This window comes from Natrix helvetica, assembly GCF_964273705.1.
Source record: "Natrix helvetica genome assembly, chromosome: 7".
Classification (NCBI taxonomy): domain Eukaryota; kingdom Metazoa; phylum Chordata; class Lepidosauria; order Squamata; family Natricidae; genus Natrix; species Natrix helvetica.
The window spans coordinates 26,391,664-26,409,354 of NC_138558.1; the positions used below are offsets into that span (position 1 = coordinate 26,391,664).

Here is a 17,691-nt window from a genome sequence, read left to right on the forward strand (position 1 = left end):
GTATTGGGTTAGGTTTTTTTTAATGTAAGTTAACGATTTATTCCGTAAGTAGAAGACATGTGTTAAACAAGAAGTGAATAGAATGAAATACAAACATGTTGAAATAATATGGAAAAAATCGGATGAGAAATGCTAGTGATAATGTATGGTTTTGTATGGCCAATGTACTATTTTGTCAAAGAACGTAATTAAAACAAATGATACAAATGTTAATGTCCAAGAAAATAAAGATGAAATAAAATCATTAATTTTATTAGAATGTTGGAAGTTTAATTTATTCAATTTAGGCAATGACCAACTCCAGATGGACACTGGACAGCTTAAAATAAAACTAAACAAGCTAGAAGATACAATGTAAATAGAACAACAAAAAAAGAATAAAGTTGGCAAATTTCACCAACAACGCACATACACACACCTGCAAATATATCCAACAAGGGCCACTCTAATCTGAGACTTAGGAGAACACATAGGTCTTTATGGAATGCCATCAGGATGGGGAGCCACAGCAGGTGCCACAAGAGAAAGCATGCTTTCTGTCCTCATAGATGATACAAAGGGCATACCAATCCTGTCAGCTTATACTGAGCTGACATCATGGGAGTTAGGTATTCTGTCAAATAATAATCAGGACTTACGTCATACATAAATTTAGCTAATAGCTAATAACCAGCACATTGAACTGTACCTGAAAGCATACTGGTAATTAATGCAGCTCAAGAAACAGGAATGTCATGATGTTCGTCCATCGTGTTCAAAGAGGACCTTGACATCTAACAGGTTGTGGGTTGTCCACGATGTGTCCGCAGGTGGCTGGTAAGACCTATATGGGCATGAAATGTTCTACCACATGTCAGGCAGACGTGTGGGCATCATTGCTGCAGCATTTGCTCTGGCTTTGTGGAGTGCTCGCTTCTCTTGTGCCATGGTTGGTCTTCTGTCTTCAGATGTCTGGCAGCCTTGGTGGATCAGTGTGCGCCATGTTGATCAATCTTGTGCCAGGGTTTCCCAGGAAGTGGTGTCAATTTCCAGCGACTTGAAGGTGAAGGAGGCTTTCAACGTATCTTTGTATCGCTTCCTTTGTTCCCCATGCGATCGCTTTCCTTGAAACAGCTCACCATAAAGGACCTGTTTGGAATGTGATAGTTCGGCAACCTTGCAAAATGGCCTGCCCAGCGTGTCTGGGCTTTCATCAGCAGGGTGTGAACTGATGGCAGGCCTGCTCTGGAGACCTTGTCCTGCCACTGGATACTCAGTATTCTACGGAGGCAGGTCAGATGGAAGTGGTTCAATTGCCTAGTGTGCCTCCGTATACAGGCCAAGTCTCACTGGCATACATCAGGGTAGTTAGCACTACTGTAGACTTTGTAAGCTTTGTAGCAAGGCTTATTCCACGGCAGTCCCACGCGTTGGTCAATAATCTGCCAAATGCAGAGCTTGCCTTGGTGATTCTGCAGTTGACCTCAATGTCAATTTTGAATGAATCTATCAAGGCACCCAAATGTTGACATGATGTGCCACAGACCTTCACAACTGACAGTGTCAAAAGGGATGTCATATGGATATACTGGAGCATGCCTATCACTCGCCATGCCAATGCATTCTGGACAGGGGATGTTTTCAAGTGGTTTCAAGAAGCTCCATTTAGAATGCATTGCAAAGTAAAGCTGTAAGATGACTAGGGCATGAGTGTGTGTCCAAAGGGCCTCCCAGTCCAGAAATGAATTTTACTTTACTTTACTTTTCATCTATATGTTGAGCAAGAGGGGAGAATGTGAATTCTATAGCACCTCATAAAGGAGGTGCTAAAACTTACTGCAATGTAAGGAAGGAAACAAATTACCATAAATTGGTGCAACTAATACCCAAAATCCTTGGAGAACAATATTGTGATTGACAGTGTCAAAAGCCTCTGAGAGATCAAGGCATTCAAGGTTATGTCTCTTGGCATTGCCATAGGTCATCTACAAATGTGAAACCCAACTAAAAGGTGTTTATATCAATTGCTTTCTTTTAGAACAGCAGTACAACTATCTTTTCAGTAGCGGTCCCTTTTAGGGAAGAGGCCATCACCACAACATGGACTCAACTACAAGTCATGTCTGGCCACTTTAAAGGAACCTGAGTCAAGCAAACGAGGATGGGGAAGGAGGTAAACAATGCAGAAAATTCTGTCTACTTCCTCAAGAGACTAGTTCCTATCTGAGATCACAGCCGAAGTGTGAGGCCTAGTCATTTTAGCTAGACAAGCCAATCAGAATTTAACCTGGTATGGGATTGAATGACTTTATTCAATATTTAGCCAGAATAGCCCTTTTAGTAGTCCTGAAGAAGATCCTGTGGTCTCTCTTTGGCCACTAAACAGCTCTAAGGGTGAAGAAATATTAGCATTTTTCTACCTTAATCATCATGAGATAGCTCTGATGGGGCTCTTATTGGTGTTCGGTCAGATTTAATTTGAGTCTTCCTCCATAGCATTTTATGTGTCTTTTCTGGCATCTCTTAGAAAATATCAGTAAAATAAAACCTAGGAAGTAAAATGTACAGAAAAAGTGTTTAGCAGATTCACAGTGTCGGAAAGATAACAATGTGTAAAGTTTGGGAAGTATGAATGTGATGGTGAATCTGATAAGAGTTATACGTGATAAAAAGTGTATGTTTTTATCATGTATGAAAATAATTGAAATGCTAAGTGAATGGTTCAACGATGATCAGGGAATAAAACTGGGCTGTGTGATTCTTCTTGTTTAATGCCTTTGCTAATATTCAAATTACATGTACATACAGTATGATGATTATACTGTCTATTGGCCAAGAACTGAATTGATTCATAGCTAATGTCAGATTTTGTGAGTCATCATAAAATATGAATCTGAAAATTATAATACTAAAGACCAAGAAATTTACATTTGATTTAAAAAACAAAGGAAATGATTGCTGAGTTTACAGAAATTGTAAACAAAAAATGAAGGAAGTAGATGATTTGTATATCTTGGTAGACTTTTAATAATGTAAAAATAAAATGTATAAATTAAGGTAGTGGGTAATACTTTCTTTTGCAAAGTATAAATGCCTACAAATACGAAAAAATCGCATAAACATGCTTTTTCTGTTTTTTTATGTGCAAGTATAATCTACGTGGTTGATAAGTGTTGAATATGATTTGATAACCAGGCAGATAACCAGGTAATCATATGGAAATAATAATTGGGTGTGTCTGGTAAAGCTTAAAAAAAGAGGGACAAGAATACGTAGGTGCTCAGTGAATGTGGAGTGAACACAAAAGAGTGATCAGTAAGAAGTACATTATTATTAGTAGTGTATGGGGATCACAATGCTAATGCAGGGTAGTAGCTTGGCTTGCCAAGTTACCAGCTCTGTTATAGCTGGCTGGGGAATTCTGGAATTTGAAGTCCATCCATCTTAAAGTGCACTAGGTTAAGAAACACTGGTTTAGTTTTATTTTCGAAACCTTTCTTTTTATTATTGGCTGTTTTTCTGTTTCTTCTGAGACTTTAGTTGTATTCACTTATAATCTTCTGATTCTGAAAACTGAAAATTTGTTCCAGTTGAAAGAAGTTTCTCTGCACTCTCACAAATTAGTTCTCTGGGTTCAAGAACTTCAGATCTCATGTGCCACAAATAAAAATGATTCAATTTCAAGTTACTGTATTGAAAAAAAGTAGCAATATTAAGGGATAACGATACATAAATATCTACTTTTATTGCATTTACTATCCTAAAAAGTATTTTGGTGTACATTTTAAGAACATTTTCACTTCCTCTGTCATAATTTATTGTGTTATAATCTGAATTTTCATATGTCTAGCTAATCTTTAGCGATTTGGTATGTTGGAGACAGTAGATGCTGGCGAATAGGAGACAGACTTTTTTCATTCCATTTCTTATGAACATTAATTTGTTGTTTAGTCAAATACCTAGCCCTGAAAAGTATTCCCAAGAGTGTTCAGATATGTTGAGCATAGAATAAGTCTAAACATGAAACATAGTTTTTTGTAGCTCTGCAAAATATGGCTGGACATTTTTATACCTGGATATGAAACCATCTAGATAGGCTAAGGAAGAAATGTGTACTTTTTACATTTTAAATCCTTGTTTTGTGACCACAATTTCTGCCTTTTATTTCATAATTTTTCCAGGAATATAGAAACTTACGATGTTAACTTTTTATCTTGCTTCCTGGAGACTTGAAGATACAATTTTATTTTATTTTTTAATTTTTTCTATGTTATACAAAAAGGAAGATATGTATGAAACATATCAAATCTATTTTTTTAAACCAATGATTTAAGCTTGCCTACATAAAATAATTTTTTTCCCGATTTTGTTGCTAAAAAGCTTGATCATAAAGAAAAATGAACATTTATCTGTAATTCAAGGTTGTACATGTGGAATAGCTGCATCTAAAATTAAAGTGGAGTAATAGACCACATAATCAAGTATAATGTGAGCAAACATTCCTTTATTTTTATGACATAATTATATTAAAGCTCAGGTTTAAAAAAAATCATCCAGAATGTCCAGAAAGATTACAAACATTTTTTTTGTTGAATTAATCTTCCCTTGTATTTTAATGCACATAGCTAATAATTTTTAAACCATTAGGAATTCATTATTAGTATAAATATTCCAACTCTGTATGCTAGATATTAAGGAAATAATTAAACTGGTTTATATTTTATTGTAGAAATAAATAATTTTTCATTTCCCCCCAGTAAGTAACAATGGAACTATATGAATATTTTTTGAAGGCATCCCAAATAGCCAATACATTTCCAAGTGTATAATAAAATATTCCACAAATTTTGGTTGCTTTCGTGTAATTAAAAAAAGTAATTTCTTATTTATCAAGTCTTGTCTTTATTCACTGGCAATAGATTTAACAGTATTCTTCCTGTGCAGCTACATATATATTATGCATTTTGTGGCTTGATGTTGAGTCTAGTTGTGGTATAAGAATGTGAAGCAAGAATTAAACAACTCATAATTATGGTTGACAAGCAATTCCCCAATGCCTTGTTAATCTGCAGAATGTGGAGTTGGCCAGAGTGCTGGATAAGATTGCTTCTGCCAGATCTCTGCACAGTCTCCAACTCCAAGGATTTCAAAAAGAAGCCTATAGTAATAGTGGTGAAAACCAGTCACAAATGTGATTGGATACTAATGTGAGTTTATGTTAAAATCTACACAGACGATGATAAAGCTGGTGAAACAGCAGTTCTTCTCTGCACTTATAGCAGCTTCTAGGGAAAGATAGAATGAAACTGTTCCAGGCACGCAGCATAAAAATGTTGGTTGCTTTCAACTAAAGACATTTGTGATGTGATCTGACATTACTTTCTACTTATGAAACCTGGGGAAATTGATAGTGTCCTTTACAATCCTAACTTGTGCATTGGTTCCATGCCCTTCACACTATCAGGCAGCTGAATGGGGCAAGAATGATTAGATTTGGGAGATTATTGATGCTCTTTTCGGAACATAGTGGTGCTGCATATTTTAAAGAAGCCACTTGGTAGTATTATAATTTTTTTAAAAAAAGTTCACGCTGTAATTTTTCCAGAGGGGTAATAGAATGAATAAGATTTGGGAAAAACATCAGTAACATAACAGAACACTTTCGTTTAGTAATGTGTTTCTGTTCCTTAGGTTCAGAATATTCAGTAATATTATTCTGTTTTGTTTTTCACAGTCGGATAGCAATGCAAGCTTCCTTCGAGCTGCCAGAGCTGGCAATCTGGACAAGGTAGTGGAATATCTAAAAGGAGGAATAGATATCAATACATGCAATCAGGTAAGTAAGAAGTCATATGTCGGCTCATGTATTACAAGCTCCAGATTGTACTGTAATATTGAAAGTTAAATGGGAACCATCTTTTCCAGTGTTTTCTAGTTGCTAAAGAAGGCAATTACAGATAAAAATACATAGACCTGAAATGATTCCCAAAGGGGTGGGACTGATGGTGATCTGAATTGTTCATTATATGTAGAGAATGAAGATAGGATATTGTTACAGCAAGATTGTCAATTTTTTGGAACAAATCTACAAATGTTTTTCTTGTTGATTATGCTTGTTGATTAATGCCAGTTGAGATGATCAGTCTATATACTGTCTACAGTACACTGTCAACTTGCAAAGCATCCCTGGCCTGCTCTCGAGTTGCCATAGGAAAGGGGGGATGGGAAACTGATGAAACGGCACAGCAGCAAAAGACAGATACACATTCCAGACTTATCTCTCTCAAGGTTGATCCCAGGGTTACTTACAGTGGCCGGAGGGGAGTGACCTCTACAACAAATTGTCCTGTTGGTGAATGTGATTGATGACACATCCTGGGGGGAGGGGGGTACATGAAACATGGCTTGAGGCTCATGATTTAATTTTGGCATCTGTCGGAAACTTGACACACACAGCATCACACAGCTAGAATATCAGGGGTGATATAATTGTATTTAATATACAGTTAGTTACTGCTGTGCAGTAAATGTTATTTATTATATTTCACATAAAAATGTTTAAAATGTCGTCATATGTATGGACTTAAGCAATATTCCTCACACAATTTCCTTAAATCTTTTTTGGCTTGGAATTCTGGGAAATACAGTTATAAAAACAACCTGGAGATTATCATATAGCCAAAAGTTACAATTCCTATAAACATTGCATATTCCAGTGCTCTAAATAACTTTTATAGCTATTTTGTTTCAAATACAAAATGGCAGAGTTGGCATGAGCCTTTTTCCAAATTGTCAGCAAAATCTAGGACCAAATGCTAAACCCTTAAATATTATTTTGTTGTTGAATATTTTGATAGAATTTTGGAACAAAATTTGCAAATTATAATGCATATAAATTTATCCACCATAGCAATTACAGATCAATGTAGGAATGTTACATATTCTGTGACAAAGAGTGTTGCTTGAAAAACTATTAGAGATTTAAGGAGCAATGTTTATATTTCGAATGCCCATACAGACTCTCAAAATAATTATAAATAAATCTACATTCCTGAGTGTAGTTGCTACAAGAAATGCAGTCCCAAATCATTTTCATTATAGTTTCACTGAAGAAGTGATATTGAACTTTCTTCAGCTGAAGCTTTTCTTTAGGCCAATAAAGTCTTAATCAAGTGAAAGAGCTTTGCTGTGTATATTAAAATCGATGTTTTTGACTGATAACAGTGAAGCATTATCTTTCAGAATTTTTGTCTGTCTGTCTGTCTGTCTGTCTGTCTGTCTGTCTGTCTGTCTATCTATCTATCTATCTATCTATCTATCTATCTATCTATCTATCTATCTATCTATCTATCTTCTATCATCTATCAATATAGCTCCATCCATGCATAGTTATAGACCAGAAATACAGATTTTTAAATGGAAAATTATGACATTATTTCAAAGAGAAGGGATAGCCTCAGAAATACATAATGATAAATAAAAAACAGAGTCCAACCTTTATAGTAGGTTATATAAATCATACACTTAATGGCCTCCCTATATATTTCAATAAAGTGATCTCACATTAATTGATCTACAATTATGATTGATGCAGTTGGGACAACATATTGACAAATGGCTCAACTGTGAGGCTAGCAGTGATCAAATGACATCGTGGTATATACTTGTGCTCCACTAATTATGTGCTGGCACAATAAATGAATAGACTCCATCTTTATTTCTTTCCTGTGCCACCTTGGTATCCTGTTTTTCTACAAATGTTTTACCTCAAAATGGAGATATCCAACAATTGTAATGAACAGGTTTATGGCATTAAAGGAAATATAACTCATGCTTCAACTCTAAGATAAACCATCCAGTTGTAAGCATGCACGATAAATGCATTTAAATACAACTTATTTATGTAATAAATTATTTACCATATCTCATGAAACAGTAAAACAGATTCTCTGTATCTTATGACCACACATAGATATTAATATGTAAAGGAAAAACAAATACAAATGGGCATATATTCAATAAAACAGTAACATGAAGACAGCATAGAAATATTTCAGAGACAGTAATATTTTATTAATTGCAGGTAGTGAGGTAGCATAGTGTGTAATCTTTGGCTTTCTACTACTCAAATATATCTTCTTCCAGATCTTCCTCCACAATGGACCTGGTGTTTAGTGATCTCACATGTGGAAGCATGAAATTTCTTTACTATTTATATGGTATACCAGATAGTCAGTATTCTATTAGGAAAGCTTGAAGTATGATAGATAGAATAAATCTGAGGAGCTAATGTTCCTCTGTGGCAATCAGAATAGGGACACAGGTCCTTCATTATAAAGCATGGTGTATATGACATTAATAAAACAGGGTTTTAGAAGCATGTTCCACTATAATCCTGAGTATGTTTATATTCTCATCAATGTTATATGCGTGCTATGAAATATTTTTTTAAAGAGGAGGACATAAACAAAATAATTAAGTAGATTATTTTAAACTTTCGTACTACTCTTCAGGGTGTGGAGGAATCCACCGAAACAGGATTTTGACTCATTTGAATAAGAGGCTGGTTCGTTTATTTATAGGTATGTGGGAAAGCAAAGCCTCAGTTTTTCAATGGACAATAAAATCCTTAACTATGAATCATACCCCCAAGAAGCTCTGGCTTGTGTAGCATTTGATTCTTCTTGAAGGTGGGCACCAAGCTTATTTTTTCCTTGTCCATCCACTTACTTTTGAGATTACATTCCAAAAATAAAAGAAAGATTAACACACTCTGTGTTAAACGTTGTAGGTTCTTAGGCCTTTGCCAAAATGCTTTTGCTAAGATCTTTTGTTACAGATATTCACTATATGTGAAGCAATTATAGCTATAAGGGTGGTAGTTTATTGCTAATTATTATTGCTAACAGTGAGTTAAAATCAAAATTTGGTCCCATCAATAGAATAATATCCTGAGTAGAGTTCTGCTCAGATTACGTCTTCAATGGAAAGATCTTTTTCTCCTTCTGGTGACCCTCTAGTTCTGACCCCATTGTTTCTAATGGGATAACCTTATAGGAGAATATCTTGACCTGTTACTAGGTCAGAAAACATATACTGAATGTGCTATTCCTTTTGAAAGAGTATCTAAAGCCAAAAGATACATTCTACAATTGGAAGGGCACTTTGATATTTATTGAGAGCACATTAATGGAAACAAGCAAATTATTTTTATCAAAATGTTTTATTGTGTTTTTAGGGGGTTCTAGGAAGGGGAAGGGGGATAACCAGGCCAGGAGGAAAGCCAACGCCAGACGAACAGGTGAGTCTACGAAGGAAGTGAGCGGGGTGAGGGGTGAGAGGGAACAAGTTATTCCAGTAGAGGGTTGTTTTATTACAACGGTCGCGGGGAGGGGGGGATGCGAGGACAAGAGAAGATCGCAAGGTTGGTTGGGAGACCGTGGCTGCTGGCTACGCCCGGTCGTTTGTACCAACCCCCGCAGCCTAGGTGGTCGGGAACTACAGAGCCAGGGCCTGAGGCTGATGCTCTGCAATGCAAGGTCCGTGACCAACAAGGCCCCCCTCATTAACGAGTTGATCTCGGAGGGGGAGCTGGACCTTGCAGGGATAACGGAGACCTGGTTGGGTCACGAGGGTGGTTTACCCCTCGTGGAAATGTGCCCACCGGGTTTCCGTGCATTCCATCAGCCTCGGGCCCTGGGTAAGGGTGGTGGGGTGGCAGTAGTTATACGGGATTGTCTAGAGCCGAGGGAGTTCACTGTTCCACAGATACCCAGGTGTGAGTCGCTGGGTATGAAATGGGGCCCAGGGAGGCAGTGGGGTCTGCTGATTGTATACTTGGCTCCTCGCTATACGTCAGCGGCCCTGCCCGAGCTCCTCGAGCTGGTCTCGGAGACGGCGGTTGAGATACCCAAACTTCTGGTTATGGGGGATTTCAACCTGCCGTCGACGGGAGCAGCGTCCGAGGTGGCTTGGGAGTTCATGGCTTCCATGACAGCCATGGACCTGACCCAACTAATTCAGGGCCCCACAGACGAAGGCGGCCACACACTGGACCTTATCTTTGTATCTGAGCAGTGGATGAGTGATCGGGGAATAGGGGATTTAGAGATTATGCCCCTGTCATGGTCAGATCACTCATGTCTCCGGCTGGACTTCCCTGGCGCTACCCTCCACCGCGAGGAGGCGGAGCCAGTTTGTTCAAGCTGGTACCGCCCCAAGCACTTGATGGAACCGGACAGGTTCCAGATGGAGCTTGGGCCTTTACCTGTAGCCCTGACCCGCGCTCGGTCGGAGGACCTAGTCGACGCCTGGAATAGGGCGACGGCGGGGGCCTTGGACCGGGTTGCGCCTCTGCGACCTCTCCTACGGCAACGATCCACCCGGGCTCCCTGGTACACCGAGGAGCTTAGGGTGATGAAGCGCCATAGGAGATGTCTAGAGAGCAGGTGGAGGTCCTCACGCTCCGAATCTGACCGAACACAGGTAAGAGCCTATTTACGGACCTACCTTGTGGCATTGAGAGCAGCTAAACATAGACATTGTGCCGCTCTCATTGCGTCTGCGGATAACCGCCCTGCCGCCCTGTTTAGGGTGACCCGCTCTCTCCTGTCGCAGGAGACGCGAGAGGCACCCTTGCAGGGAAGAGCAGAGGAGTTTGGGGAATATCTGCAAGACAAAGTCGCTCAGATCCGGAGCGGATGCCCCCCCCCCAGTAGACCGGACGAGCCGACATCAGTGAGTCTTGTGAGTCCACTCTGGGAGGAGTTTGACTCTGTTGCCCCCGAGGATTTAGACGGGTTGCGTGGACGGCTGCGACCCACCACATATTCAATGGACCCGTGCCCCTCCTGGTTGGTACTGGCATCCTGGGAGGTGACGCGAGGCTGGCTTCTGGGCCTGGTGAACGCCTCATTGAGCGAGGGTTCCTTACCGACTGCCTTGAAAGAGGCGGTGGTGAGGCCCCTGCTCAAGAGGCCTTCACTTGACCCAACGGAGCTAGCTAGTTATTGTCCAGTCTCCAACCTCCCCTTTTAGCGAAGGTTGTTGAGAATGTGGTGGCGCAGCAATTTCCACGTCACCTCGACGAATCCGTATATCTAGACCCACGCCAGTCCGGCTTCCGACCCGGGCACAGCACCGAGACAGCCTTGGTCGCGTTGGTGGATGATCTCTGGAGGGCCAGAGATAGAGGTTGCTCCTCTATCCTGGTCCTATTAGACCTCTCAGCGGCTTTTGATACCATCGACCATGGTATCCTATTGCGCCGGCTGGAGGGGATGGGAGTCGGAGGCACCGTTTTACCGTGGTTCGGCTCCTACCTCTCCGGCCGGATGCAATATGTGTTGACTGGGGGGCAGAGGTCGACCCCGAGGCCACTCTCTTGTGGGGTGCCGCAGGGGTCGGTCCTCTCGCCCCTTTTGTTCAACGCATATGTGAAGCCGCTGGGTGAGATCATCCGTGGTTTTGGGGTTGAGTACCATCTGTATGCTGATGATACTCAGTTGTACATCTCAACCCCAAGCCACCCCAACGAGGCTGTCGAAGTGATGTCCCGGTGTTTGGAAGCCGTCGGGGTCTGGATGGGGGACAACAGACTCAAACTCAACCCCTCCAAGACTGAGTGGCTGTGGCTACCGGCACCTCGGTTCAGCCAGCTGATTCCATCACTGGCCATAGGGGGCGAACAATTGCCCCCTGTGGAACGGGCGCGCAATTTGGGCATCCTCCTAGACGCCCGGCTGTCAATGGATGATCATGTGGCAGCCGTGGCAAGGGGGGCGTTCCACCAGGTTCGCCTGGTGCGCCAATTGCACCCCCTTCTGGACCGTGATGCCCTACGCACAGTCACTCACGCACTGGTGACGTCTCGCCTGGACTACTGTAACGCTCTCTACATGGGGCTTCCCTTGGGACGCGCCCGAAGACTGCAGCTAGTCCAGAACGCAGCCGCGCGGGTAGTCATGGGGAGTACTAGGTACTCCCACATAACACCTCTCCTGCGTGAGCTGCACTGGCTACCTGTGGTCTTTCGGGTGTGTTTCAAGGTTCTGATCACCATCTTTAAAGCGCTCCATGGCATAGGGCCTAGTTACCTGCGGGATCGCATCCTCCCACATACATCCCTGCGGCCAATCCGCTCTCACAGGGAGGGCCTTCTCCTGGTGCCGTCCACGAGGCAATGCCAACGGGCGACACCGAGGAGTAGGGCCTTCTCTGTGATGGGCCCAACCCTCTGGAATGACCTCCCCCCCGACATTAGAACCACTACTGACCTCCGCTCCTTCCGACAGAAACTGAAGACACACCTGTTCCGACTGGCTGGTTTGGCATAATTTATAACGTCTACCTCCTGGCATACACATTCTTACTGGTTTTTAGAGGGATAGTGTTTTAAATTTAATCTGATATTTTAAACTTTTGTATTGATTTATTTATTAGCTGTACAGTTTGGCATATTTTATCCTCCTCTCATACATGTATTTTCTGTAGTTATTTCTATGTTTTAATCTGTTGTATTTTAATACGGACTGTACACCGCCCCGAGTCCCTTTCGGGAGAGGGGGCGGTATATAAACGCTAATAATAAATAATAAATAAATAAATAAATTTTTGACATGGTTTTTCCTTTGATTGTCCTAAATTACATAATCTCCTTCCTTTTGGATATCTATCTATCATCTATCTATCTATCTATCTATCTATCTATCTATCTATCTATCTATCTATCTATCATCTATCTATCTATCTATCTATCTATCTATCTATCTGTTGTATTTGTGCTGATAAATAAATAAAGGGAGACTAGTATAGATCTATTTCAAGCTATTTAGCTCTCATCAGCTAGCCATACCCTTACTGGGATTTGAACCTGGGCTGTATTACGTTTTAGGCAGATGTATTAGCCACTAAGCCACAGGCTCTCCTCCTTTATCAGCTAAGCCAGGGAAATAGGTATTGTATTGTGTCACAACCCCTGGTATGCCCAAATATGGGAGGGAACACACTGCTTCCCTTTTCTGCCTTTCGGCTCACTCCAGGAGACCATCCAGGCAGAAAACCATATTTTTAATGTTGCCTTTGTTATATTTGTGTTGTATTTGTGCTGATAAATAAATAAAGCGAGACTGGTATAGATCTATTTCAAGCTATTTAGCTCTCATCAGCTAGCCATACCCTTACTAGGATTTGAACCTGGGATGTATTACATATTAGGCAGATGTATTAACCACTATATATTGTTTGTCATAAAAATGACATTTTAAGAACTGCAGGAAAAATTAAATGCTTAAATACACTCAGTAACTTCTCTCTCTCCTTCCCCTCCATGTCTCTGTCTATCATTAAATTAAAAGATAAAGAATGTTAGCAATATTATATAACTCCTAAAATGCCAATAAAAGCATTCTGCTCTGATAATTTTTTAAACCAAGAAGTTTACAATTTTCTGAATTTAGAGATTGTCTCTAGCTACCATAAATGGATTGTAGCCCTTCTAAATATCCTTAGATAAAGAAGGAATAAACAATTTAATTTACACGTATTACAGTGATAGTAATGGAACATGGTAAAATAAACACTACTTAGTTGTGTTATACTTTAATTCCTGTCACACTTTTCTATGTGACCTCTTTTAATTGTAGATCTGGTTCTTGGTTATACAGTATAAAGAAATGCAATACTGAAGTTTTAAAGAGACAATGATAGACACAGCTATTATTTAACTATTTTTCTATTTTCCTTTCATAAATATGTCTTGCCTATAGGTTTACAGCATTTTCTTAAAATTAAATAGGACACTTCAGTGTAAAGCTCAAAAAACACTGATCTTCTGTTTTCTGATCCCTAAAAAAATCAACATGAGTTTTTTTCCATCCGTGTCTTTTTTCCTGCTTTGATCCATTTAATCAGTTAAGCAGTATTTGGTTTCTAGCCAGTTTCTCTTCTAAATAGATTTGATTGTGCTCAACTGACCTTTTGCAGATTCCATTGATAATTGCAACTAAATCGTATGTGTAGTGTTGTGTTAATTTATTTCATGCTCAGTACCTTTGACTGTATGTATAACTTCCACATAACTGTCTCAACAGAATGAGCTATTGTATTTTTTCCAATATATTTAGTGCATAGTGCCCTGTGTCATATTAAACACTAATAAATGTATTAGCAAACTTGTGATCTATATAGCAAATCTATGCAGAGTTCTATAGTCAAAGGGGATGTGATTTAAAGTGTGTATACTTAACACTTACATTTACAACTTTTCATGGACTTGCCCGTCTGCTCTCTGCAATTGATGCAGGATCCTCCCCACAAAATATGTTTGTTTTCAAGTATTCTCTGATAGCCCTAAAATTCCAGTCATTGCATGGCATACTATTTAAATTACTAAGCCTGATGTTATCCATGAGCTGGGCAAATGATTGGGGATACACATTTTTTTGTCACTCAAGTGTTGCACTAAGGATGCGGTGCAAGTCATTATCTAGAAAGGCCTATATGGCAAAGTGGTATATACCTGAAGAACTGATGGACTGAATCAATTCAAATCAAAGAATTGATGTACTGAATCAGTCAGGTCTTAATCATAAATAAGTTATCACAGCTAAGCTGTTCCTGATCTGGTCCTTCAAATCTTCTGATGGTGTATCCATTGCTGCTGTAATTGAGTTCATCCAAGTTGGACTCTAAGAAAAGCTGAGTGCCAAAGAATTGAGCCTTTGAACTATGGTGCTGGAGAAGACTCCTGCGAGTCCATTGGACTGCAAGGCGATCAAACTAGTCAGTCCTAGAGGAAATCAACCCTGACTGCTCTTTAGAAGGCCAGATCCTGAAGATGAAACTCAAATACTTTGGCCACCTAATAAGAAGGAAGGACTCACTGGAGAAGAGTCTAATGCTGGGAAAGATTGAGGGCAAAAGAAGAAGGGGACAACAGAGAATGAGGTGGCTGGATGGAGTCACCGAAGCAGTCAGCGTGAGCTTAAATGGACTCCAGAGGATGGTAGAGGACAGGAAGGCCTGGAGAAACGTTGTCCATGGAGTGGATGGGTCAGACATGACTTCACAACTAACAACAACAATCTCTTTCAATACATTTGAATTTACTCTCCTTTACAATACATTTAGGGAATGCCGTTTCAAATATAATTCTGCCAATCTAGTTTCAATATCTATATGTGGCTTATAAAGTACACGTTGTGTGTGCTGTATGTAAGGCATTTTTGTTGAGGGCCTCTTTGCATAGGGGTGCATCTGGGCCCAACTCTCTTCTGCTTCTGAAAAACTCTGAAGACAATTTTATTTTGAAAGCACTTTGGCCCTTAGTAGGAAGGTAGGCAACAATGAATTAATTTCTATGTTTACATGTATGTTATTTATATTTATATTGTTTTTCTGGTTGAATTCTTCAGGTTCTTGTAAGATTGGAAAAGGTAAATAAATGATAAATTAAACACACACCCCTAAATTATGAATGTTATTTGATTGTTTTCTTTCTTGCTTTGGACAGTATCTGCTTTATGCTGATTTAATAAATTTTCCACACTGGGAATTATTGCTCCCAACTTGCCAGGTCTATGATTTACACTGAAGTTGAGAAACAGTGCACCTAATATGACATTCTGACAAGTCAATGTAACCTCCAAATTAACAGTATAATTTATTTGTATACAGAATGGACTTAATGCCTTACACCTGGCTGCCAAAGAAGGCCATGTAGGTCTGGTTCAGGAATTGCTGGAAAGAGGATCTGCAGTTGATTCTGCAACTAAGGTACTATTTATTGTCCAGGTGCTTAGAAAAATATAATTAACCCAAAAGAGTGAATGGTAAAATCTATTAGTAAATTGTTTTAATGATTTGAAGTTTAGTTAGGCACAATTTCTAAATTATGGCCTTTGTATATTTCCCAAATAATTTCTACATGTTGCTTTCTCTTCTTAATTCTGAATGAAATTTCATCTGTACAGGAATCACAATTTTAGTTTTGTAAAACTTTGCAGGACTTCTTGCAAGTAATGATTGTTTTCGATTTATTATACTAAAATCAGGATTTAATATTTAACCAAGACAGGCAGTACAAGCCTGAAACAACTATAAACTCATTTGTTCCCCCATTTCCTGCTTCTTCTTATGTGCAGCTGGTAGAATTTTTAATTTATATTATTTTTTAAAGAAACCAAGAATTGGTTAATTACTAAATAAGCCAACAGTAAATTTTGAATTAATTTTATAATTTATTTAATTATGGATTAGAACTGTTGTTTTCTTTCAGCGGACATTCTAAAGTAGTTCAATTCTTTTGGTTTATTAGGAATTGGTGTGCATAACTATATTTCAATGTTCATGTTGTTGACAGAATTTCATAATTAGAAACAACTATTTAAGTAAATTATTCCCAAATTGTGATGCTTCCTAATGAAAATGCCTACCAACAGTACTGATTTTTTAAAAAGAATAAGTATATTGCTTTCCTAGAAATGTGTTTCAGTAATCTTAATTTAAATCAGATTTTAAAGGAAATGGAAGATATTGAACATTTTATAATGGAGAAATTTCCACATTTAATTCATATTTTTATTGATATTGTAGAGATTGTACTTTATGTTGCTCTGAATTCTAGGTACAAGTTAAATTAATGCGTACTTTTTTATTTTGTGCAAAGCAGAAGGGAAATACCGCACTACATATTGCCTCCTTGGCGGGACAGGCTGAAGTGGTCAAAGTTCTAGTTAAGGAAGGAGCTAATATTAATGCACAGTCTCAGGTAAGTTGACATATATGTGCAACTTTCTGCACGTGTATGTGCACTTTAAATAAAAATTGTCTGAAGATTAATTGGTGACATATATAGAGAAGTACACAGTTTATTCAGTATTGTGATTGATGTTAACAATTTCCAGCAGATGCAGATAAATAAACTATTTTATAAATGATGCATATTATCATCAATAATATCAAATAATCATTTCCAGATTATTAAAGCTATCCTTTATAATCTGGTATTCACATATCCTTCTGCAAAAGCAGTCACCATTTTGCAACATACCAAGCATAAGATAGCTAATCCCCATCCCTAAATTTTAGATATAGCTTTAAAATGTCTTAGTAACACAATAACATTTTTAATCATTCCTAAAAATGTTAGAAATTAGTTCATACACAGTTGTATGTCTAATTAATAAGGAACCATCAATAGAAGTGACCAAAGAATATGCTTCTAATTTTTTTGCCTCTCCATCCTAGGAAGGACATGCGTAATAACTATATCTTTGCAAATGTAAAATACAGATTTAAAATATAGCATTATTATGTTTTTATTTTCTCTAAAAGTCTAAAGTTTTACCACAATAACAAGGAGTGATTATTCACAAGCCATAACTACAAGATAGCATCTAGAATAATGCTTTCCTAGTCACCCACCGCCTTATATTCAGGAAATACCTTGGTATCTGAGACAGTATTCTTTGATCTATTTTGTAATTGCTGACTCACACCAGCAAAACAAAAGAGGCCTCCTATTCTTGAGGGAGGGAAAGAACAGAAAGGAACTGACAAATCTTTAAATAAAGAGGCATCTATAATCAGATGAAAATTCCTAATCTGTGCATGATGCTACTGAGCTTCATCATATAAGAGGGCCTCAAGGTATATAAGGTTTAAAGTATGTATTTCCTTCAAAGTATATGAAGGCATTTCTATATGCATCAG

At 38.8% G+C, this 17,691-nt stretch overlaps 1 protein-coding gene across 22 annotated transcripts in view; it reads left to right on the forward strand.

The window, feature by feature from the left end:
- The window catches only part of ANK2 (ankyrin 2), a gene marked incomplete at its 5' end in the record, with an annotated part of 311,705 nt that overhangs the window by 181,995 nt on the left and 112,019 nt on the right, over nt 1-17,691 (forward strand). For 16 of the 22 annotated variants that reach the window (XM_081960493.1, XM_081960486.1, XM_081960488.1 and 13 more), the window contains 3 exons: nt 5,714-5,815; nt 15,655-15,753; nt 16,649-16,747. In XM_081960493.1, the coding sequence (XP_081816619.1) occupies nt 5,714-5,815; nt 15,655-15,753; nt 16,649-16,747 (300 nt within the window). Of the gene's footprint in view, nt 1-5,713; nt 5,816-15,654; nt 15,754-16,645; nt 16,748-17,691 lie in introns of all 22 variants that reach the window. The other 6 variants (XM_081960494.1, XM_081960477.1, XM_081960492.1 and 3 more) reach the window with 1 other exon arrangement.